This window comes from Gymnodraco acuticeps, unplaced genomic scaffold (genome assembly GCF_902827175.1).
Source record: "Gymnodraco acuticeps unplaced genomic scaffold, fGymAcu1.1, whole genome shotgun sequence".
Taxonomy (NCBI): Eukaryota; Metazoa; Chordata; class Actinopteri; order Perciformes; family Bathydraconidae; genus Gymnodraco; species Gymnodraco acuticeps.
Window position 1 is genome coordinate 1,557,958 of NW_022991091.1, and position 25,859 is coordinate 1,583,816.

Below are 25,859 nucleotides of genomic sequence, written 5' to 3' on the forward strand. Positions count from 1 at the left end.
TGTCAAGATGAGAGGCATCTCGCTAAGCTGCCTCCGTCAGTGCTTCTATCACTTTTGTCAAAACAGACGCTCTCCATATTCAACAGATAAAACTGGAGCTTACGTGATAGGAATACAGAAGCACAGCCGTCCACTGAGTTTGTGACAGGCCTGATGTCAAACCCAGGCCAACCTCCCATAGCAGTCTCAAAAACAACATCATGATATATTAGACAGCTTTGGGATGATTTTATGCCCCATGTGGCCTTGCACAGTGAAAAACAAACAATCGGAACAGTTGGTTTTAGGTTCTCAGCTACATACTCAGAAGCCTCCATGTCAAGCTGTCGATATCTGGGTTTCGTACATCTACATCACCTTTATTTTGCAATCAAGATCTGTGCGTTTTCTGTTCATTTCTATGCAGGTGCTATGTCAACATGTTTAATTGTGTTCATTGGAAGGAGATGCAATTTGTATTATATTGAGCTCTTTTAAAATATAATTTAATCACTAAGAAATGTGTTTATTGTAATGCATTTGATACAATTCTAAAAACGATTGGGATATGCTTCTCCTTACTTAAAAGGACATGTGATGCGGTTTCATGATCTTACCATATGTCAGAATGCTATTAAATACATTTAATACATTGTATAAACAAGAGCATAACTAATGTATGGTCCCTGTTTATTGTTTCTGTGGCTATGGGCCACAATTTGCATTCAACTTTGTATCTTTTATTTTACAATCACGTTTGGACTCCCGATGTAATTGCCTTGGAACCAGTTCTTTTTTTTAAAAACAGGCTAAAGGTCTTAATTTGACCTTTTCTTTATTCAGTTTGACACATGCTGGAGCCCCCCTGCTGCACTGTGTGGTTAATGACATGTTTGCCTCCAGGGAACACTGCCGTTTGTCATATTGCAAATATGCAACAGTGGTTTAAGAGTAAGAGAATAATGTTTTGGTAACACAAGGTGTTCAAAGGGTGTCAGTTAATTTTCTTACTAATATTTTTAATTGCAGCATTCATTTAAACAGACGAATACTGTTCAGTTAATTCAGGTGGCTGTACCCAATAAGTACAAAAGTCTGTCAAAGAAAAAAAAGACAAACATTTTTGGGATTCTGGAATAACTTTTTTTCAAATTAATCATTTTTACTTGATGATCTTGAATTGATAAAACAGCAACAAAACAAAAACAATAGGAGGGAAATGGGTAAATATGTTTTTTAATTAAAAAAGCATGTTAGGCATTATAACTTTAATGCTGATGACTATCTGGTTGGTTCGCTTTGCTTTTGTTGCAAAGTATGTTAAATGTCATACTTGATTTGGTGAAAATCAGGGTTAAGACGTACTTTCTGTCCAGATCAAAATGTTCCCAAAGAATTACATCCTGATTCTGTATACATCTCAGACCCATACAACATCAACATCAATCCGGGAAATTCAAACATTAAAGCATCCATAAAATAATGGAGAATTGTTGCCATTGTTGCTGCGACAGGACTTAACCACGAGCCAGGATCCTGTTTGACGCGTGACGTACAGTCTGACGTCACGTGGTTGACGTTTGCGGAAGCAAGTCGTTGCTTTAGCGGCTGGTAACTCAAAATCAAAACAGAGGGGATGTTTTCGTATTAAACCTCGAGAAATCGCAAAAGATATTACAGATTTCGCTTTTACTCTGTCCGGTCGACATACCGGTTATCTCTGTTTGCCTGACAGACGACTGAGAAGTATCTAAACATCGACTGAGATGGAGGTAAGTGTTCAGTGTCGAGGGGTTAGCTTTAGCCAGTCTGAAACAATTTAGTAATAACTGTATAGCATCTTCAAATAAGCTTAACATATAATGCTCTGCTGTATATAGAGTTGTGCTTTGGACATTGGAACAGGGCTGTAAAGCAATAACATGTTAAGGGACCCGGTTGTCCTGTTTACTAGCGAACTTCACTTCAAACCTTCTTATTTAAATGTACTCAATATCGACTAAAACGTTACTTGTAAGGACATTAACATACTATACAGTATTACATATATTATATTCTGAAACAACCGGTATATTAAACCTGATGCCTCACCGTTTTTCATAACTTTCCTCTACCATCAAGTTCATTGTGTCACTGTTGATACAGGGACATATGAACCATTTTAAGCCCACATTGAAATACTTTGACTTATTGTACATGCCTATGGTACATGCTGAATAAAACATGAGCTCCCAATGAAACGTATGAGCTGGTAAAACATGCTCTGTCAATTTTACATTTTTCAGACCAACAGAGCGACATTATATTTTTGATTTTCAAAGGAAATACTGGAGGCTACTAGTACTGACTGGGAGACTGGTCTTTTGTCAAGCATGGGGAAAAAAAGGAATAGCAGAGTTTTGAAATGTTATTGTTACAATCTGCACATATTTAGGTTTGCCTTTTTTTCCTTTCACTGAAACAGGAGCCTAGTGGTACCGGAGGAGATTCTCCAGCTCCATCACCAGCAGGTGCATCCAAGTCCAAGGTACTGCACATTTAAATTCAGACTATTGATAAAAGGGATGTTAACATATCTAATATTTGTTGAGATTTGTGTACAGTTAATTAATTGTTTCATATGTATTGGTATAGATTATTCCTTCTTTCTAAATATTGTACTTGCAGCTGGACACACTGCCCAAAGATGACCTTATCAAGTTTGCAAAGAAGCAGATGGCTCTCATGCAGAAGATGAAGGGCAGATGTGGAGGTAGCTATACATGCTCTAAAAGTTTGATTCTGTGGACCAACAGTGTTCATCTTTGTGATAACATTTCCCCTTTCAGCTTTGGAAAAAGAAGTGGAATCCCTCAAACAGCAATCCAAAAACAAGAATGGCAGTTCAGATGACTCCACTCTGATACAGGTCTGTTTGTAGGGCAGAAATCATGTGTCTGCTTTAAAATAAGGATTTGTTAACATGTCCAGTTCATTTTCAGACTTGCTCATGCAAATCCTGTGTGTATGTGTAACAGGAGTTGACTGAGAGGATGGATGCCTTACTGCTGGAGAAGGCTGAAACTCAGCAAAGTCTTTCATTTTCTCGCAAAGATCTAGAGAAGACTAAGCTGCAAGCCAAGGTGACTACAGCACAAATACTTAATGATATGAATTACATGTTTAATGAGCCAGTTTTACTGAATTCTATGCTGTTTCTCTGAAAACTGGGACATTTCAGCATATTTGCATACATTGTAAAGACAAGGCAAGGCAAGTTTATTTATATAGCCCCTTTCAACACAAGGCAATTCTAAGTGCTTTACAAAAAATGAAAGACATTAAGAAAATGGCATTTGAAATCAGTCATTAAAAAGCAAAGATAATAAAATAAACATTAAAAGAAAAAATACATGGATAAAAGTTACAGTGCAGTTTAAAGGGGACCTATCATGCAAAATGCACTTTTGTACGTCTTTTATACATGAGTCCCCGGTGTGTCAGGGAACTCACCAAGTGTCAGAAAACACAACCCTCTCTCTTTTCCTCCATACCCAAATCTCTAAAAACGGGGCTGTAACGGATCTGATACAGACTGACACAGATTTGAAATTGTTCTGACGTCAGAAACAGGGAGCTCCGCCTATATGGGCAATTCTCCACCTATCAGGGGAATGAGAGGTTGGGCCACGGCCGGCCATTGCTGCTCGAAAGCGCTGGAGACGCTGTAGTACATATGCCAGGCCTGTAAGTGGCGCTGTAGTCTGCCACAAAAGCAGCGAAGAAGACTTCCCACGCATGGTTGCCATGGTTGCCCTTCTGTCCCCTTCTGTTTATTCTCCGCTGTGGCTCTTTAAAGTCCAATCATTGATGCATGTATGCTTATAAGGAACATATATTGTCATAAACCCCCATATAACTTATTTTGTGCAGGATGATGTAGCAGTGCTGCAAGGAGAGCTTGAGCGTGTGATAGAAGATCACCAAAGAAAGATCACAAACCTGATAAGTACAATTGAGGAGTCCGACAACAAACACCAAGAAGAGATGTCTTATTTCCAGAGATTACTTAAAGAGCGAGAAAAAAGTGACAGGGAGAGGGAGAGTGAAAGAGAGAGGGAGCGCCAGGCTGAAAGTGCCAGCGCAAAAGAGAGCACTGAAGAGGTCAGCCGTTGCTTAGAAGCACAACTGGAAGCGCTTCGATCTGAACTGGAAGCAATCCAAGAGCAAAGATCCAAGGAGATCGCTGAGCTGCAGGAGAACCACCAAAAGGAGTTCACCAAGGCCCAGCAGGAGGTGGAGAACCTGAAGGAGGAGCTTTCTCACAAGGGTCTGCAGCACGAGGAGGAGATGAGGGCGCTGGAGGAGGACTGTGAGATCGAGAGGGACCGCCTCCTGCTGCTCCACGAGGAGCTGACCGAGCAGCTCGCTCTCAAAGGTACAACAGAACTCTATTTGACAAAAGAGGTCGGCGTCACTGTTTCCTAGAGAGATGGTGATAGTGTGTATGCACACTTTGAATAGATTTTTTAAACCTAAGGGTAACTCAGTTTTGCAGCATAGAGACTTTTTATGTGCAAGCAGAATTGGGGCTGCTACGATCGGGTTATTTTATTATGGAATCTTCTATACTTCTAATACTTTAATATATGTTTGTGTAGTTTTCACCACATTTCACATTTTAAGTATTTTAATAATAATAATACATTTAATTTCAAAGTGCTTTTTCAGGTGCTCAAAGACGCTTTACAGTGGTGATAAAACGAGATAAAATAGAATAAAAAAATATTGAAACAGCAACACAACATAATTCACAAATTAAAAGCCAATCTGAAGAGGTGTGTTTTGGTGTACACATTTTAATTGTGTGTGCTCCAGTCTAATGAACAAATTAATAAATGAACAATGAGTGCTTATATTATAACTGTATTGTCAAATATTGTATCTGTGTGTCTATCTCTGTAAATCATTGTTTCATTGGACATTCAAATGGCTTTTCCAGCTAACATGAGCCATATCTTTCCAGACAGCTTCCTGCAGGATGTGCAGGAGGAGGACGAAGAAGCACCCCGCAGTTTAGGGATCGCTAAAATGCTTGAGCTGTCGACCTGCAGTCAGGGTGAGTCCACCCAGAGTGAGGGAGAGGAGACAGAAACCGGGAGAGTGAGAGCACCCATGGAAGACCTGCAAGCCCAGAACACCATGTTACAGGACGAGCTCACCCTGCTCAGTAATGTGAAGGGTGAGCTCGAGGCAGAGCTGGAGAAAACCAAGGAGGAGTTTCAGACGGAGAAAGAAGAGATGGAGTTTAAAATCAATGAATTGCAGATGAACAAGGACATTCTTCCCAGTGATTTAGCCATAACCCTGAACCCTGAGCAGCAGGATGCAGAGTTACAGCAACACAGTGAAGCCCTCCAAGATGGAAGTGAAGAGTCGGCAATAGCTCCTGAAGACCAACACCTCTTGAATCCAGAGGAGCTGAGGGCCAAATGGGAAGCTTTGACCACCGAGAGAGACTCTGCCGTGACTGAGCGTCAACACGTGAGAGAAGTGCTGCAAGGTGTGGAGAGAGAACTGGGCGAGAAGACACAGGAGTTTGTTCTTCAGCACCAAGCCATGAAAGAGCAGGGGGCCAATACTGTACAGGAACTCCAAGACAAGATGGAGCAACTCAGCCAGGAGAGGGAGGAACTACATGTGAAGGTGAATCAGATCTCAGAGGAGAAAGACACTCTGATGAAGAACCTACAAGACCTGCAGCTGAAGCTTGAAGACTCCGCAGGTGAAGACCAGAAACTCCAGTCGTCTGTGGAGGAACACACTGCTTTAGTGTCTGAGCTGAAGCAGTGTGTGGAGGAAGTGAGCAGGCAGAACGAGGAGATCCTCTCCCAACTGCACATGAAGGAAAACATGACCCAAGACCTGAAAGAGATGGTGAACACACTGACTGAAGAGCGGGACAGAATAGAATCCCAGCTTCAGCACAGAGAAGAGGAAATGGAGAAGCTGAGCGACAAGAGAGAGACAGAAATCCAGAGGCTGCTGGAGGAAAAGGAGAAGGAGGCGCTTGTGTGCAGAGGGGACAGAGAGCAGGAGTTGAAACTTCTTGAAAAAGAGAAGGAGGATGAAGTGCAACATCTAAAAGAGGAGAGGGAAAGGATGCAGGAGACAGCTTCTGCTTTGGAGCTGACAATCAAAGACCGCTCCACAGAGAAGGCTGACTTCCAACAGAAATTGGAAGAGGCCTCTACTGGCCTTTCCAAAGCCCAGGAAGCAGGGGGGCTTTTGGCCTCCAAGCTGGCAGACCTGGAGGCTCAGCTGGAGCAAGAAACATCTGAAAAGAACCTCCTAGAAGCAAAGTTAAATACACTGACGGAAGACACCGAACAGGCCCGAGCCACCATCACAGCTCTGGAGGAAACTCACTCTGAAGCGCTCAGAAACTCCACAGAGGAAGTTGAGGGGCTCCGATCACGTGTGGGTGAGCTGGAAAAGGAGAGGGAACTGTTGAGGAGCAGCGTGCAGCAGTCCGAAGGGGCCGTAGGGTCAGAGGAGGTGGAGAAGGAGCTCCATGCTCGTATCGCAGACCTGGAACAGGAGAGGGACATGTTGAGAAACAACCTGGAGGAGGTGGTGAAGGACACTGAAGGTCTACAGAAAGACCTGGAGGACATGAAATCAGTCAATGAGAAGATGAATGAGGAGAACCAGAGACTGCAGACTCACATGTCTCTGGTGGATCAGGAGGAAGAGGAGAAGGAGGAAGGGGAAGTGGAGAGTGAGATGGAGGGTTTGGAAAAGCAGAGAACAGAGCTCAAAGACCAGCTGACGGAGAAGGACTCCATCATAGCTCAGCTGAGAGGCGAGATCGCAGCGCTGCAGGTGAGGGGAGACCCTGATGCTTTTGGTTGGTGTTAGTGCACAGGAAATGTAGATGCTGCTGTCCTGATCATGTCAAGCTAAATGTTCTGAATCATTAGTTGTGTTTGATCATGCAGATAAAGCTTAAATAAGGTCACACATGGTCATTAGGACACATTCATCCAGGCAGACCTTTTCTGATAGCCCTAATTGAAAAATGCTCAAATCAAGAAATGTCCCAAATGGAATATAGTTAATTTAGTTAAAAAAACAAGTTAACAACAACTAACAAGTAATTAAACCAGGGGTGTCAAACTCAATTTCAACTCGGGCCACATTAACATCATGGTTGCACTCAAAGGGCCAGTTTTATATATAAGACTATATAAGAATAAATATATAAATATTTAATATATATAAAATAATGTATTTTATAACATTATTGCCTCTGCATTGGATTATTATCGGATAGGGTAATAACTTCATAATTAACTACGTCTGAAAGCAGAAGTCTAGGGCAAACAATTGCAAGTCTCTTCAGTACGCATGTCACAAAATGATTTAAAAAGAAAAGCCAAATTCTGGAAAAACAAAACAAAAAAAGTGACATTTTAGGGAAAAAAAGTCAAATTCCGAGAAAAAAGTCTAATTTGAGATGCATTGTGGGACATGTAGTTTATGGGCAATATGCTTCTGTAAAGTGGCATGTAACCGTATAATAAACATATTATATTCTTTGCAAGCTCTTGTGGGGCCGCATTAAATGAAGTCGCGGGCCGGATTTGGCCCCCGGGCCTTGAGTTTGACACCCCTGAATTAAACATTTGTAAAATAACTAGCATTTGCAGATTTTGCCATAATTCCTACATCTTATATACCTAGATGAACTAAAAGATACATTAAATGTTTTTTTCAACTTTAGAAATATTGCAGTTCTTATTTCCTGTTACTCTGACCCAGGTATCTAACTCTGGAGAAACAAACAGATGCACATTTTTAGGGGGGAATGTTTGCTTTATGAACATTTTGATAAAAAAACAACGATTACTGACTTTGGATTGGAATGTTTTGTGCTTTTCACTCCCTTTCTCTCTCAGGATTCTGCCGTCCAGTCGGCTTCCTCTGAGGAGAATGCAGCCAGTGAGACCACAAAGAAAATAGGTAAGGCGACATTGTTATTATTTATACTATATATTTAACTACTAAATATATGGTCCTTAGTTTGCTTTACCTTTGGAGCAAGTTTGAAATGACAGATGATCATAACTCAGGTCTTATAACTACTGCCCCCTCAGCTCTCCTGGTGAAAGAGCACAAGGAGAAGGACGAGAAGATGAACAAAATCAAAGCAGTTGCCATTAAAGCAAAGAAGGAGCTGGAAATCAGTAAGAAAGAGGTAAAGAGAAGCATGCATTTTCGATACTGTTAATGTTGGATTGCTATCCTTTATTAAACATGTACTTGACATTTGAACATTAGAATGATAATAAATAGGAGTTTACAGTCTTTCCTGATTGTTTAACCAGAGTTTGTAGTGTAAGGAAGCAATATACCAAGGTCAGGAAACTAGCTCAACATTGATACCGTTTATTTTGTTCCCTCTGTGCTCTGATTAGTGATTGTACACATTCCCCCCCAGGTTGCCTCCCTCAAGGAGAAAGTAGAGTCACTGAAAGCAGAGAAGGCGAAAGTGAGCAGCTCTATGAAGGATATCATCCATGGGGCTGAAGGCTACAAGGTATGCGCAACAGAAGAACTACGGGAATATCCTGCTTCAGTAATTGTATCAGTGTCTAAATATTTCCTAATCTTTGACAACAAAAGGCATTATTTAGCCTGGAGCCACTTTCCTTTGCCTCACTGGTGGATGCAAATGAAGTTTCGTGTCCAGCGGTATCAAATGCCACCATGTTTAGTCTACTGAAGGGAGTAGAACAATCTTCACTTTTCCAAAATCCTGTATGTACGCTAAACATTTCATTATTAAAAGGCTGCTGGAAGAATTTTGGCGGCCTACCCAGGACGTTAGCATCGCCCTGGTTCCTTCAACATAAAGCCATTTTCTTCCATTGGAGTTTTGATTATAGCGTACTAAAGTCTGTGGCAAAAGCGTTTATGTTTATGATATGATGACACATTACATCTTTACAAATAAACACCACTTTAAAGATTGTTTATGTGTAAATGCAATCGCTAACGTTCGGATATCAAGGAACTACCACCATCAGGGAACTGCATGATAATGTTCAGTAGTCTAATTTATCATGCGTTTTAATGTCGTAGGACAAATAATGGCAATCTATCAAGGTTATTAGCCTTTTTTTGGTATCTCACCAAAAACGTATTGACTTTGGGATAAGACAACCTGAAGTGCAAAATATTCAAACTAATCTTTGTTTTAGGACTAATTCCTGCTGCACTCTTCTTCATGCCTTTCTAAAATGCTGCTTATTAGCAAGTGGAAGTCTGCTCACTATGAAACAGACCTCTGCGCATGATGTCACTCCCCAAGGTCCCCATAAGCTGTCCCAGAATGCACTGTGCTTTACGACTGTGTCTCCATTAGAGGAGAAACCAGTCTGTTGTGTCTAATGAGAGTGTGTAAATACAGCTGATGTTTGAGATGCATAGTGTTTACCTTCGGTGAACTCTTCAACCGGCTTCCAGTAATAAATGAATTTGTGTGTAGAATCTGCAGATAGACTACGACAGGCAGACAGAGCAACTGGATAAAGAGAGGGAGAAGGTGGAGGAGGAGGAGAGACAGATTGCTGAGCTGACCAAACGATTCAGCAGTGCTGTCACACAGGTAACACAAACACACACTCAATCACACACTCCCACACATAACAAACACAAAGACTGCCCTCACCCTCCAGTAAATCCCAGCAGCACCGCTTTCTCCGGCAATACATCTCCAATACTTCTAGCATAACTCAGCCACCATCTGATTTACAGCGAGTCATTTTAGCTAGCGACACTTTACGCTGCGATGCTTGACGGCGCAGCTCCTGCAAATAGCCCATCAGATGTGACTGGGTGAGCTGGGGAGAGATTTTGTTTATATATATATATATATACTCCTCTCCCCAAGCTCATAACTGTCTCTTTCCAATGAGGGAACAACAAGCAGGTAAATGGAGCGGAGTATAGCTTCCATCTGCTGCGTGTGAGAGCTACACCATTTCTGAGACTTTTCATATTCTTGTGGGTCTCTGGGGGGGGGGGGGGCAGGAAGACTGAAAGCTAGTCGGGGATCTAAGAGTACGTCTGGACATCTCTGTTTACCAATCATATTTCAGTGTTTTGCTGACAGATGATGAGAGGTAGCTGCTGCTGCTGCTCGTTCAGTGTTCCTTGCAGAGGAAGCCCTCAGGGTCCGCCGCTGTCAGATTTGCATGAATGACTCTGGAAATGTGTGCATGCAGCTTTGGCACATTTACCTATGTTTTGCATTTGCAGGTGAAAACCTTGGATCTGAAATAAGTCTCTTTTGTAGTGGGATTTTTAAAGATTATAGAATAAAAGCTAAACCTAGCTTAATTTACCACAGTAAAATCCTACTGATTATGTGCAATATTCAAATAAAAAGTCCAAACAGAAGTTATTTTGATTGAACATGCTAATGGCACCCTTTACCTAAACCAGAGGAAAGGCAGATATGTATTCACTTAAGGATATAAGAGTCAAAGCTGTGTCTCTCTGTATATGTCACCCCTTGTTTCTTTTTACCATTGATAATGAAGTCACATTTGATCTATTGGTAAAGGCAAGTGGACATATAATGCACATGTTCAGGTTCATATTTGTATTTTGTGTCTCTACTCGGACATGTCTCCATGCTTTCCTGTTCAAAAAGGTATTTATTTTTCTCATACTGCCTGTGCTGCAGCACCTCTTTTCACCCTCTGAGCGCAGTCAACCGCTTAGAGATGTCCCGTCCCTTACCCTATTACATACAATGTGTTGGAGCGCTAGCCAATACAATACAATACAACTTTATTTATAAAGCACTTTAAACCTCCAGACCAAAGTGCTGTACAGGCAAATAGATAAAACAAGGCATACAAAAAAGTAACACAGCTCACACACCATACAAGTACACACAAAAAACAATTTAAATGCAAAAAAGCAACACTCTGAAAGATGTTGAAATGCCAAATGTTAAAACGCTAAGGAGAAGAGGTGGGTTTTCAGAAGCGATTTAAAAGCAGGCAGTGTGGAGGCCTGTCTGATCTCCAGGGGCAGAGCGTTCCACAGTGTGGGAGCCGCTACAGAGAAGCAACGGTCCCCTCTGAGCTCTGACCTGGTTTTAGGCACATTCAGGAGCAGTTGGTCCGCTGACCTGAGAGGGCGGTTCGGCGTGTAATGCTGTAGCAGCTCAGCAAGGTATGGTGGGGTCATGCCATTTAGGGATTTAAAAGTAAATAAAAGAATTTTAAAATGGATCCTAAAATAAATTGGCAGCCAGTGGAGAGAAGCTAAAACAGGGGAAATGTGGTCATATGTGCCAGTTAAGAGCCTTGCTGCAGCATTTTGCACCCGCTGCAGTCGTGCGAGGGAGGACCCACTCACCCCCATGTAGAGAGAGTTACAGTAATCCAGCCGGGTGGTGACAAAGGCATGGATTACTGTCTCAAACTGCTGTCTGGAGAGAAAAGGTTTTACTTTGGCTAGCTGCCTCAGGTGATAAAAGCTCGTTTTTACCACCGACTTAATCTGACTCTCAAGTTTGAGTTCACGGTCCATTTTAATACCAAGGTTCAATAGAAGCACAAGTATTACATAGTGATGTCATAATGTTACTGAAGTAAACAAAGGAGTCCAATGGAGGCGTTTCAGGCAGGGGGGGAGTTTCTTGGCAGACTGTTTACATGCACACAAACCTATATAACACTACAGGAAAGGGAAAACTCCAAAAAGCATAATTAGTTGCTATCTTGAAGGGTTAGTAGTCTAAATTGTGAATGCTTTTACAGATTGAAACACTGAGCTGTGAGAAGGAGGACCTGCTGGCCAGCCTGGAGACCACGAGGAGCACAGTGAGGCAGCAGGAAGCACAAAACCAGGAGCTGCAGAGACAGTCAGCCGCTCTGGAGAGAGACCTGCTGGCAGAGAGATTGATGAAAGAACAGAAGATCAAGGTAGAAATATGAGAGAAGGATACTCTGTACTCATGTACTTATCAGAGGTCATGCCAGCCTCTGCTCCCAATTTTGTCTGTAAACGGATCTTATAAAGCAACACTCAGTGAGGGAAACCTTAGACTAAACTATGACTGTTTTTTTTAACTCCACCTGTTCCAATTTTATGCAAACAACGTGAACAAATTTAGAGAAATCACAAAAAAGTGTTAATGCTTTGCTGCTTGGGCAAAGTTGGTGAATTGATAAAAGCAAATATGAATTGGACAAAGCAATGAACAGTTTCAGCAAATACATGACGTATAAATGGCATCTGATTGATGTAAAAAGAATAGTTCTGCAATGGAATAATAGTTTTCTGACTGGTTGACGTGTATCTCTTATCGTGATGAACTAACCCCGGACAATCACATGGATTGAAACCAGCGTCCATTCACAATTTTCTTATCGGATTTTTCCTTGAAATTCTGTTCAAATATAATTTCATATTGTAACTATGAAATGTACTTTATATACATACTGAAAACCCCTCTGTGTCCTCATGTCTGTGTGTTTTCCTGCTTTTCCAGGATTTGTCATCTGCCACAAAGGAGTTAGAAGAGCTGACAGCTCAGCTCCGAAAGCAGCAGCAACAATCTCAGCAGACTGCCCAGGAGCTGGAGCAGCTACGCAAGGTACACGCACGCACACACACACACACACACACACACACACACACACACACACACACACACACACACACACACACACACACACACACGTTTCAGACTGTAGTGTCTCTGAGGGCCTGTCCACTCAAGCGGCTGGACTGGTGATGGCCAGCCTGCAGCTACAGTAGCACCTCTCAGAGAGAAAGAGCAGTTTTAGCCCACAGCACAGGAACTGATGTTTCTTTTCCATTAGTGGAGACCCTCTAAGTACAGCAGGGTACATGCAAGCTGCCAGGAGCTCTGACTTCATGTCCAAAAAACACAGACTTCTTGAGGTCCATACAGATAATCGTCTTTGAGAGTATAGAAAAAACGAATAATGATATATTGGATTTTATTGATTTTAGAGTAGTGATGAAGAAATGTGTAATGTCTTCAAGTTCCGCCTTATTATTAAACTGTAAACTTCCCTGTACAAAGTACTACAAACATATATTCATCTTTAAAATATGAAATATAAGGGTGTGAGGGAATTGTCATTGTTATTCAATGATTCTACATTTTTGTGAGACCTACTTCAGTCCACTAAAGAATACAAATGAAATGTTTAAGAATATATTTTTTAAATATAACAACGGCTTAAAAATGATATTCTCTTTCAATTACATTTTGGATAAAGATAGCCAGTTGTTGAAAGTCAACCTCAACTCTAAACCCTTTCCCGTAAACCTTTGCAACATGTTCACTGTACTGATTGTATGTTGGCTCCGCCTGCAGGAGGCGCAGCAGAGCTCTCTGCTGGACATGGAGATGGCCGACTACGAGCGACTGGTGAAAGAACTCAACGCCAAACTCGTAGATGGAGAGGAGTGTGCCGTGGAGTTAAAGGCCCAGATAAACACACTGAACCAGAAGGAGGACACACTCAAACAGGAAATCCGTATGTGTGATACAATGTCAGCTGGGGTTGGCTGCAGCCCCTTCACACCCCTTTAAATATAGGCAGGTCTAGCTGAAGGATGGATATATAATTATGTAGAAAATGCATAAGAATAAGAACAGCGTGATTCCACAAAATTAGTATTTGAAGATTGTTCAGACCTGTACAACCTCAAAGGCTTTATGTGTCATATTCACATAGCTACAGTGTAGTTGATGGCGATGAAAAACTTGAATCTCAGACTCATTCAACATATCATGTATCAAAAGAAAAATACATCAAATAGTTCAACACAATGGTGCAAGTAAGTGTCAGGAATAAGAACACTATATTAATATAAGGTAAAGAAATAAACAGAATGAAAAATGAAATACTTGTAGGATAAATACTGTATACTGCTATAATAAATAATTGGAAACCTGTTTGTTATTTGACAATTATACAATAAATATGTATTGTACTGTAACAAATGAGACAACCCACATCAGAGCCATTGTATCAGGTATGGCTGAAACTGACCTGCTCAAATAGGATGTTTAATAAAAGGGAGTGTCTTTGTTTAAATGCAAGCCATAAAACCGCAACATCCCGGGTTTACATCCTGACTTGTGGTTAGACACACCTCACCCCTCTCTCTCATCATTTTCTATACTACCCTCTTTCAAACCAGGGGGATTCACTTCAGGGAAATGATTTTTAATAAAAGACTGAACTCTAGGTTATTTATTTTTGACAAAGTGATATATGCTACAGGCCTGATAAGTAAGTGAACAGTTTTAGTTCTCCATTAACTGAGGGTTAACATGTATTCTTCCTGCAAAGCCCTAATGATTTACTGCCTACCATATTACTGCAGGGTAGGGCTGCTCGATTATGGCAAAAATCATCATCTCGATTATTTGGGTCAATAATTGATATCACGTTTATTAAAAACGATTATCCACTTTGAAAACATCAATTTATTGAAAAAAAAATGTGAACAGTATGTTTTCAACAGTTGATTACCCTGAACTTTGAGTATAATTCAACTGAAAAACCAATCTAATAAAAAAATAATCAATGCAAAATAAAAAAATTATAATAAAAAAAAAAAAAAAATCATTTTATTTCGATTATGTTGTTTTCATAATCGTTGCAAGCCAAAATCGTAATTGAGATTAAAATACGATTAATTGAGCAGCCCTACTGCAGGGCCGTCTGTATTCTGCCTGTCTTTTCTGTCACACTCCGTTTCCTGTTGGTTGACACTGTCAAGCTGTGAAATAAAACACTGAAATACTGAAAAAACTGTGTTTATTTCAGCTAAACCATTTGTATGTGTCTGCTCACATGTGCCTGTGTAATTGTGTCTCCAGAGACTTTGAAGTCCCAGCTGGACCAGGGGGAGGAGAAGACCTCCAAGATGAAACAGCTGCTGGTGAAGACCAAGAAGGAGTTGGCCGATGCCAAAATGCAGGTCTGTTTTTGTGTGTGTGTGTCCCGCTGTGTTAGTGCAACACTGCTGCCTGATGAATGTAAATGGTGTCATGCAACCATGTGTGGGCATTATTGAGGGGTAGGCCTTGAAGATATAGGGTGTAGTTAATCATTTGTGCATATTGCCGAGTTTGGTAATACGAGTGTATGAATTTCAATTTGTTTATGTGTGTGTGTGTGTGTGTGTGTTCAGGAAAGCTCCCTCATGATGCTGCAGGCCTCTCTGAAGGGAGATCTGGAGGCTAACCAACAGCAGCTAGAAAGCTCCAAGGTAACACAAGCACCAATCAGCACAACTTCTGTCAGCTATCCCTTTTGATCAAATATATAGTTCTACGAATGAATAAGTCACATGCTAAAGTGTGTGGGTGTTTGTGCATTGAGATTGAGGCATGTGAGCTGATGGCCGAGCGCCATCAACTGCAGGAGCAGCTGAGGTCTGCGCTGGAACAGCAGCAGAGAAGCAGCAGCTCCCTGCAGCAACGCATCAACAGCCTGCAGCAGGAGAGGGACATTGCTAAGGTACACACACACACACACACACACACACACACACACACACACAATGTCCATCCTTAATGTATGCAAAGTTCCTGGAGAGCGATGTAATATAGAGCTATGACTCATTACTATTTTCTTTAATAATCTCTCAGTTATTTCTGATGAATCGTTTTAGTCGTAGGCTCAAAGTGACACCTTTGTTATTGCTTGTGTGCTATGACCATCAGTTAAAGAACGCCTGTATAAGAAGCTGGTCGCTGTAATGTTTTTGTACTTTTGCTTAGTGCATGAATAAAACAGTCAATTATGAAACTTTGTTTGTTGTCGATTATCAAAGGACTGATCCATTCATTAGTTACTTGTTTTAGCAACAAGCGTGATGTGACTGGACCTTTTTGACTAAAAAGCAAGAAGTTTAAGATCATTCTTTGAAACATCCTAACATGAACTCGCTGTTAAAGTGCAAATGTTTAACCAACCAAAAACCAGCGGGCAAACTGATCATATTGTTTGTCTGTCACATATTTCCATGGATTTTGTATCGGTACCTAACAGTCTTCCATCTTTTTAGAGACATTTTTATATCATATGCATCTGCTCAAGCATGAGGTAGATACAATATTTTCATATCAAAATGTAGAATTGAATGAACATTTCTGAAATAGTTTCCTCATGGTGTTATCCCAGAGAGAGACATTCTGTAGTACAGTGAGTGCACCATTGCACTGAAATAAAGTAGTTATGTAAAGGGATATGATTCATCATCCTATTATATGAGACACTTTTCGAACATAATTGGTGAACTAATTAAAATAGCTACAGGTCTTTAAACTTTTGGCCAAAGTCAAGTTACAGTTGTTTTTTATAAACCAGTGAAAATGATATCCTAAAAATAAAGGTCCCTAGGTAAAATTAAGTAAAATAAAGACCATCAAAATGATGTAATCCTCCAGTATTTCTCTTCAATTGTCAAACAGAAGGGCAACTACAAATTGGTTCATCTGTCACAGTATTTCAAATGTATGCTGTGTTATTCACTTTAAATATCTTGTTCATCTTGGTGCTGATTCCAGGCTGAGCTGATGTCAACGACAAATGAGTTTGAGGGTTACAAGGTGCGAGTCCACAATGTGCTCAAACAGCAGAAGAGTAAAACCACGGCCCAGAGTGAAGGAGACTCTGACAGGTAAGGACAAAACCTGTGTGACCAATTTCCATGACAAAGGAAGATGCAGGGAGGCACTCAGAAATATGGGTGGTGATTTGCATGCTGTCAATCAAAACTATTCCATAGAGAGACGCACACAGGAAATTACCTGAATGCTAATGCGTTAATAGCTACACCATCAAAAATATTAAAACTATACAAAGAATATCTACATGTTATCCACACAATTATATTATTAAAGTAACTAAGTGAGTATAATATTTTTCTGTTACAGGCAATAAATGACCTTATTAGACCAAGCATCATGTAGCAGAATGTGTCCGTTAACACACACAAAGAGTGATATGAATATACTGAATATGTGGTTATGTGTCTGGCAGGACGCAGTTGTCCTCTGAGGTGGAACAGCTGAGGTCCAGGCTGGCAGAGACTCAGCAGAGCCTTCAGAGCAGCACGGCAGAGCTGCAGCAGCTCCAGAGTGAGCACGACGCTCTGCTGGAGAGACACAACAGGATCTTCCAGGAGACCGTCAGCAAGGAGGCCGAGCTCCGCGAGAGGTCAGCTGGATTGGTCAAATTTGATTTGTCTCTAGTTGTTAATTTACCCTTGCTTGTCTTGATTTTGCCAAAGTACCATCTTGATTGATTGTAACTTCTCTCACACTCCCTATAAGCATTCTGACAGCAAGAGTTTGTGCTTTTTTTCAAAATATTTGTATTTCTTTTTTTGCAGACATGGCACTTTAAGCACATTAAACAAAGTACGGAACAATTTGTCAGTTAAAGGAAAAGAAAAAATACCCATCCAGACTTAGAAAATAGCACCTGCCTCTCAGGGCTACTGTACATTTTGTACTGAATGAAAAGTCTCTAAATCATACTTTTAATCACCTCTTTCTCTGTCTCCCCCTCCAGGCTGCTGCCGTTGCAGGCGGAGAACATGGCTCTGAGGACAGACTTGACCCAGGCTCAGGCTGACCTGTCCTCACAGGTGGAGGCCCAGAGGCAGACCTACAGGGAGCAGCTGAGGAAGCTGCAGGACGACCACCGAGCCACCGTGGAGACCCTGCAGGGCCAGCTGACCCGCATCGAGGAGCAGCTCTACAACCTGCAGAGCCAGAACAGTAAGTATGACGGCAAGTTCAAAACATGATCAGTTTAAAATAATCAGGCAATAACTACCTGATTCTATTTAAAAAGTGGCAGTGGACTAACATGAATTGAATCGTATAAAGATTGTCTAGGTTTTCTGTCTTGTTTTCTCTGCTACTCTATAAGAGAAATTATAAAAGAGTGAATACAGGAAGGGGCATGTTGGTGTGTTTATCAGTTGAGGGGCCCTGGATGCTCATTCATCACCTCCCACACAGCTGCCCCCTGGAGTCAAACAGCAAAAACACACGGTGATGACTCGGAAAGGAAAGCGTGTGTGTGTGTGTTTCTTCTTCTGTCACTCAGCCTGGCCAGGTGTTGGCGAGGCTCCTCAGCTCCGTCCCCGCCTCTCAGTGTGGCACACGGCTCACTGTGGCATCTGGAGAGACTCATCATTAGCGGCTCACACATGCAGGCCAGGATTAACTCGATATACGAGGCCAATCTTAGCATTTACTGAAAGTCATATTTCAGCCTTTTTACAGCTGTATTTAATGGTAGTTAAAAAGCAGAAGGGTGTTCCAACATCAGTGTGTGTCCCTGGCCGTAGTGGACAGGTGGGTCGTAAAACTGCCGGCCCCTGGACAATTTTTACTAGCCTCATATTTTATTTTATGAATCAACTGTGACAAAACTGTGAAATTGATCGATGTTCAATATAATGTCTTGTCCCATTTGCTTTCTAATCTAAACAGTACATAAACACACAAATTAATTACAGAAACAGGCTTTTTTTACAATTTAGAATTGGGTAAAAGCAACTGCTTTTTTTTAAAGAGTGGTCCAGGAATTTTATTCCAGTAGGAATTGGTGCCCCCAACCCCCATTCCATATCTTTCTTTAACCAGATGCAACTTCATTCTCTTGAATCTGTCCTCCAGAGTGTTGTGTCAAGGGTCGGGAAAGTACAGTAAAACAAAAAGCAACATTATTATAGACTCAAGATTTGTATTACTGTTTCTGCTCTTGGCACTGTGAGCTCTCAAGTTTACTGTTCCACCTCAGCTTTGTACTGGCCTCGAGCCCGGGAAACCATCAACCTGATTGTACGTTTCTCTGAATCCAGACCACACATCAAAATCTGGTCTAAACTCAGATGCATTTGATCTGATAAATGCACCAGCGTCTTGCTCTTCTCACTCAGCCGCACGTGCAGAGGCAGCCACCTGGAGGTGGGAAGGAGAAGAGATTGGTTTAGTGTCTGTCTGCTCTTTTGGTTCAGTGTCAGGTGCATTAATCATAATCTTCTCTTTTGTCCGCCCACTCTTTCAAAGCACCCTCTCGCCTTCTATTCACACTTGTTGTCATTGTTCATGCCAGCTGAACTGGTTAACAGCAGAGTGTGTCTGGTGCCCCCTCATGTCACAAAGAAGTAGGACACTGATTTACAATTTTGAGTAACTGCAAATGAATAGGGATTCTGCTCAGTGTGGGGATGGACCGATCATATTGCTTTAAACATCCCAAAAAGATATACACTAGCCTTTACTCTAAATATGTCTTGGTATATCTAAAGCCCTTATTTATTTACAGTTAATACTGCCACTACCTTGAACACTTGTATAATGCATATAGGATCAATTGTGTATATTATGTTAGGAGTAGGTTGTACATTTCTGTTGTTTAAGCACATTTTTGCTGTTTAGTATGCTTCTATTCATTTGAAAAACAATAAATAACAAAATGTGGTGTTCTACCAACCCTTGAACTCTTTCAGATTCAGTAGTTGTGCAGTCCAGCCGTAAGTCCCTGATGTCGGACTCCCGCAGAAACACAGATCCCAACCAGGCGGGGCTGGGACTGATGACCCTCAGCGACCTGCAGTCTATGGCCAGGGAGGAGGGCGAGGGAATGGAGACCACCGAGACCGAGAACTCTTCTCCTGCCCGTACGCCCCTGCCCTCTCTGGAGCAGCTTCTCACCTCCCCCAACCCCAAACAAGGTGTGTTTGAAACAGGAAGTGCTCCTTTTAACACTTATCAGATGATAAAAGCAAAGTGTTTATTACAATTTGAACTACGTTTACTATAATTGAGTATTTATATTCCCTGCGACTTTCTAATTCTTCTCCAGTCAAATCCAGAAGCAAATATTGTACTTTTTATGCCTACAAGTATTTTATAACTTGAGTTACTTTGGAGATTCAGAAACAATAACACACAATATAAGCAATGCTTTTTCAAACAGTGAGCTTTAACGAGTGGGTTTTTTGGTCTTCCCTTTAGAGCCATTCGTGTGGACCGTGGAGCCGACCAAAGAAGAGCTCAGTCAGAAGCTGAGCACGGCCACGCGGAGTATGGAGCATATGAACGGCCTCCTGCATGAAACGGAGGCCACCAATGCTGTTCTCATGGAGCAGATCACCGTACGTATACTCACACAAGAAGACACGATTGTCAGTTTGATTTTAAGCTAATTCAAATTGTTTGTTAGTTATATAATTAGATTTAAAATAAGTAGTTATTCTTAGTAGGGCTGTCACTATCAGATTTTCTCTTCTCTATTCTCCTGGCCAAAATAATTCACAATAATGATATAACTGGGATATCTATTTGGATTTAAAAAAATAATAAGAAGAAATAATAAGGCTTGTCAAATTCAGCTTTCGGCAAATAAATGACACTCACAATAGGAGCGTAAGGAGGAGGAGAACGAGTCTGTAACCATAGCGTGGGCAGGGAAGGGGAGAAAAAGAAGACAAACAAATGGTTTATGAGACGCTGGATTTGCATTATTTTGATATCAATTTCATTTTTATCAATACCAGTATATCGCAACACCGCTCATCGTAAATGATTCCAAATAGAAAAAAACTTTAAATTATCTCAAATTTAACATCCTTCTTTAAATGATCCTCAATATCCAAATAACACATTTGATCTCAGATATGATTTAATTGACAAAAGACAATCAAACAGAAACTGACATTTGTTTGGCAGCTATGTTAAATCACATACGTGGCATTAGGTGTCCAACAAAGTTTTGCTTTGCTTAAATTGACCGGTAGGCCCCAACAGTGACATCAAACAGCCTAGCATTGGTTATGGTCCCCTCATTGTCCAGAAGGAAGTAGAACTTGTGTCCTTTGACCCTGAGCGGGATGAATGAGGGGGACTCCTGCCTGTGAGCATAGCAGGCTACCTGGGACAGTGGGACTGTTATTGTTTGGCCTTGGCCTGGTCCCAGAGGGGACTGTGTGCAGACGGTCACCATCTTCCCCCCTTGGTGCAACACCACTTTGCTGACGGAGCGCCTGCAGAACAGCGCCCCGAGCCCGACAATCCATGCTCCTATTGCCACGCAGCCCACCGTGAAGCCGTACCTCCAGGTTTTGGAGCCCAGGTTCATCTCGAAGCTCCACATCCCGGCCAGTCCCGTGGTGCTGGGCTGCTTGACTTTCCCCTTACCCCCTGTGTCTCTGAGCCCGGTGAAAGCGAAGTAGCCCATGTACGTCCAGAAAAGTAACTGGGCGCCGCAGAAGGTCGAGAGGAGCCGGAAGAAGCGGGTCCTGTCGTGCTGGAACAGGGTGACATCTCTTGAGGGCTGGGCGGAGGAAGAGAGGCGGACAACCGGCTGTGTGTGAGCGGAGGCACCGCGGAGGCTTGTGGGGACGATAATCCTCCACAAACCTGCTGCACATGTAACCCGGTTAACTATGGTGGCCTTGCTCGATGTAGTCTGTGTGGATATCGACGCATTTTGAAAGACTTTTTGCTGAATATTAACGAGACGAAACTGTTTGGAGTAACACTGCAGTGCCCCGCTAAGCAGCCGCTCTAATCCCATTTTTCACGACGTTAAACAAATGTATTCCTCCAACACCTGTTAAAACTAAAGTATCTTATAATATCAATTTAGTAATCGTTGTTGTAACGTTTAACGCTTATCTCCCAACACTCTTGACAGCCGCAGCTCAGAGGGCGCCGCCATATTTGTTATGCGTGACGTCGTTTTTTTAAACCAACTTTATTGAGACAAATACACAACCGGTTTACAAAAGTTGAAGTGTACAATTTGAGTCTACAACGTTTATTATACATCCATGGTCTACATGCGGCAGATGGAAGACATTTTTATCAATAAATATCTAATAAAAAAACATAAATATCTTATTTGAGCATACAGTGGTTGCCTATTGAAAGAAAATAGTATTATTTATTAACAATGCTGATGTGTTCTACCTATTAGTTGTTGAAGAGTGAAGTGCGTCGTCTTGAGCGAAACCACGAGAGAGAGAAGAGTGTGGCCAACCTGGAGTATCTGAAGAACGTTCTGCTGCAGTTCATCTTCCTGCAGTCTGGCAGCGAGAGGCAGGCGCTGCTCCCTGTCATCCACACTATGCTGCAGCTCAGTCCAGAGGAGAAAAGCAAACTGGCTGCCATTGCACAAGGTATGTACCAAGAGACCAGGTGAACACCAACTGAAATTCTAAATAATACATCTCTTAATCATGATTTTACTATCAATTATTTCTCCCTAAAATCTGACCGGTCGTTCTTTGCTGTCCTTTGTGCAGGTGAGGAAGAGGGGTCTGGGTCTCGAGGCTCAGGATGGAGCTCCTATCTACACAGCTGGTCTGGGATCAGATAGAATTGATGATCAACCAACTCAAAAAAGTAAACAATAGGAGCATATTAAGATTGTTATTGCGCCTTTTTCTGTGAAAATGTGTGTTAAGATGTGATGCTGTTTATTCAAGTCACAAAGTGGTTGGTTAGGGCATTCTACAAAATATGAGTGTACGATAGAAGGGACCAAGAAATATATCAGAAAAAGGATGAGGAACTGAGTGTAAAAGATTCAACCATACTTTTTACATAAATATTGATTTTAATTTGCCGTTTGGTAGTTACATTAATCTCTTAATCTCTTGCAAATCAAGTGAACTGAGAACTATTTCCGTCTTCCTTACTCTAACTATTGAAAAATATATTTATACGATATTTACTGGACTTAAAGGTTCTTTGAAGTGGAGCTCATAGTGCATTGAGACATCATTAGCACTTTGAAAAACATTGTATACCCCTAGACAATGTGCACATATTATGGGAGAATAATTAATTGAAGGGAAAACTGAGTGGGGTATGGCATGATACAACTTGAACATCACTTTTAGACTTATATTTGGCATGCTCTGTGTAGCAGTGCACTTAATGGACTATGCTTGTTCTTTTGGTTCATATCAAACACGCTTCACATTTCTTTTAAAGAAAGTTTAAGAGCATTTTACTACCTGAGACAGCAGCCATGTTTTTCATTTTTGAAGTATGTAAATTCACATGAAACATGCTCTTTTTTAATTAATTGTGGCCTGGATGGTAGAAAAAAGACATCAAGAAAGCTTACATTCTTTAAAAAAAAAAACAAGCAGTAAGTGTTTTTGTTGAATGTATGGGTTAAAACATGCTAAACCATAAATGTTTATCATAATTTCACTTAAAGTACGAAGGTGTGCATGTGTACAGTTTGACCGCATGTCATCTTTTTTTTTTCACTGTTTTCGCATTTGTTAACTAATGCCTCATTCTGAGATTTGGACCGGTTCTTATTTTCATTCCTTGAGTTTTGATTCATCATATCCTGTAGTGATGTTTGGGATTTTTGTTCTGGTTACTGTGTAATTTGTCGTTACTGCTTGTTGTGGCTGATGTTATTATTTAATGCCAAATTATGATTTCAATGGTGTCTATTTTGGGAATACTTTTGGTTTTGTCGGATGTTGCACTGTTGTTTAATCACTGAACAGGAAAGATTTGTTGCAACTTCATCTGCTCAACTGTCTTGTTGAAGGACGGGACATTAGGCACGTCCTCCCTGGGTGCTGCTCTTTACAGTGTCTGACCATGACCTCTGACCTCCCTGTGAAGGTGGGAAAAGAGACAATTCTGCATAGAAAGCACATCCACCCCCTCTTACTTTACATCCATTCCACTTTGCAAACAAAATGAAGTTAATTTCCCGGGTTTTTTTTCATTCCAGTGGCAGCTTTGTTTGTGATAGCATCAGCATAAGTGAATGTATTTTTATCAAAGGCTTTTATATTTATGATGGTTAATGTCAACAGAAGCTATGAGAAATTACCGTAACTATAACATTTCATCTGTAAGCAGTAACAGTATGTTAACTACTTCACAATTTATTTCAGAGACAGCTCTTGTTTATTGTTCCTGTTATTTCTGACTGTAAACTAAAATAAAGTTAATGGAGAAGAACATATTTCCGATTACTTTTATTTTAAAGCATTTTGCAACTTTGAATCTGCTGGTCAGCTGCCAGATTTGTATTTGTTTGTTGGTTTGTTTTTCAAAAATCACAGTCACACCTTTATTTCAGAATTATACTGTTGCCAAGCACCTTAAGCGTTCATTTTACAGATATTTAACCAGATAGTGAATCAGGATGAAAACATCAACATAAAAGAACACCAAACTGCTTATATTGTTGACATCCTGATTTCAGATTTGGAAAACCTTGATTTTATGGCTGGACAGGGAGATTTTCCCCTTCTCTTCGCCTAGGAAGTCTTCTTCCTTATTGAAGGAGGCAAGGGGGAGTAGGGGCTTTCCTTTTAAGGAAATAAATGTGGTTTCTAGTGTCATGACGCAGTGAGGGGAGGAATCAACAATTAAAAGCTACTGTACGCCACTGGGAGTAAAGGTAAACATGATATTATCTGCTCCTATACCCTACAGTGGAGCAGCACTAATAACCTCAAAGCTTTAATCCTATTTATTATAATGTTTCATTTATATCCTCTTACTTTGCAGATACTTGCAGAGTAGTGGTATAATAGCCTATACATGCTCTTTTCACTACACCCACTCGCCATGTTTTATAGTTTCCGGTGGTCAGAAAATGAAAAGTCAGACTTTCCATACATTCTGACCCGATGTATCATTTGTAAATAAAGAACACTACGTGGTAGGCTACGGCAGCAACCTGCACCGATAACATATAATATGTATACGTTTCATACGTTGTTACGAATACTACACCCATCGGTGATTTGGCAGGGCGAGTGTTGTCGTTTTCTGTCTGAAAACTGAATTAGTATTTCTCCAGCTGTGGAAGCTCGCTCGCAGACTGAATGACAAGCTGACACAGAAAAACAGTCAACAAGTGCGGTGTCCTTCAAAATAAAAGCTCGGATGTTTGCAATTGATGAGTGTGTGTTTGTCTTCTTGGGTTACAGGACAGATTACAAGTCCATAGAGTGTGAACCTGCTGCTCCCTGAATATCTATTATTTCCCCCCGCCATTTTAGCCCTTAGCCATTTATCACATCCTAAAAACATTATCAGGGACTTGCCTATGTCCTACTGAGACAAGTCTATTTGTAGAAGCTTTCATATAGTTCAAAAGAGAGTAGCAACATTGGCTTTTGTAGAAACCTCAGAATCAGAAACATGTTTATTGCCAAGTAGGTTTGTGCATATGAGGAATTTGCCTTGGCGTATGTAGTGCATACATAAACACTGTCAAAGAAGATACATTGTAAGAAAAGGATCATACATTAAAAACAATTAAACAAAAACGATTTTAACGTAAAAAATAGAGCAATCAGATTAAGCTGATTTTGTGAACATGTGCTCATGTCACAGATAGCTGAACAGATATTAAACCAAAACCAGCATTATTACATGTCATTATCAAATGTGAATCATTTTTAATTTATTCAAAACATTATTTTCATATTTTATATTCGTCATTCTTATTTATTCTTTCACACACACATACGGGTATTGGGCCGAGGGCGACACCGTACTTCCGGTATCCGCCGTTTTACGCGAGGTGCAAGCAGGCAGCCGTACACCGTCTAGGTGTTGCTAAGCTTCCTGTACTGAATATCATAGTCTATTGCCTTAATCAATATCTAGTCAACTCTAAAATACCACATATATGCAATGGAATGATAATATTATTGTGACAAGTGGGGTATTCACCTGGTGTTTCCAGAAATTAGACGTAGATGCAGCCAAAATCGACGAAGGCCACTTTCGAGGGTCG

At 41.0% G+C, this 25,859-nt stretch overlaps 2 protein-coding genes and 1 long non-coding RNA gene across 3 annotated transcripts; 1 reads left to right on the forward strand and 2 right to left on the reverse strand.

The window, feature by feature from the left end:
* The first annotated feature begins 1,508 nt into the window (after nucleotides 1-1,508).
* Nucleotides 1,509-24,068, forward strand: LOC117560074 (GRIP and coiled-coil domain-containing protein 2). The gene is made up of 24 exons (XM_034236832.1): nucleotides 1,509-1,751; nucleotides 2,444-2,506; nucleotides 2,647-2,731; nucleotides 2,808-2,887; nucleotides 2,997-3,101; nucleotides 3,892-4,396; nucleotides 4,985-6,843; nucleotides 7,920-7,983; nucleotides 8,118-8,218; nucleotides 8,462-8,560; nucleotides 9,512-9,631; nucleotides 11,802-11,966; nucleotides 12,536-12,640; nucleotides 13,394-13,556; nucleotides 14,912-15,012; nucleotides 15,226-15,303; nucleotides 15,417-15,554; nucleotides 16,607-16,719; nucleotides 17,082-17,258; nucleotides 17,616-17,824; nucleotides 19,570-19,794; nucleotides 20,078-20,217; nucleotides 22,041-22,242; nucleotides 22,369-24,068. The coding sequence occupies exons 1-24, from the start codon at nucleotides 1,746-1,748 to the stop codon at nucleotides 22,440-22,442; spliced, it is 4,977 nt and encodes a 1,658-aa protein (XP_034092723.1). The 5' UTR covers nucleotides 1,509-1,745; the 3' UTR covers nucleotides 22,443-24,068.
* Nucleotides 18,784-20,112, reverse strand: LOC117560076. Its single transcript, XR_004571112.1, has 2 exons — nucleotides 19,554-20,112; nucleotides 18,784-19,018 (listed from the first exon to the last, which is right to left on the reverse strand). It is a non-coding gene; the product is annotated as an uncharacterized LOC117560076 (long non-coding RNA).
* On the reverse strand, nucleotides 20,577-21,803 carry tmem223 (transmembrane protein 223). The gene has a single exon (XM_034236833.1). It carries the CDS (start codon nucleotides 21,636-21,638, stop codon nucleotides 20,844-20,846), a length of 795 nt encoding a protein of 264 aa, XP_034092724.1. The 5' UTR covers nucleotides 21,639-21,803; the 3' UTR covers nucleotides 20,577-20,843.
* Nucleotides 24,069-25,859: the final 1,791 nt, after the last annotated feature.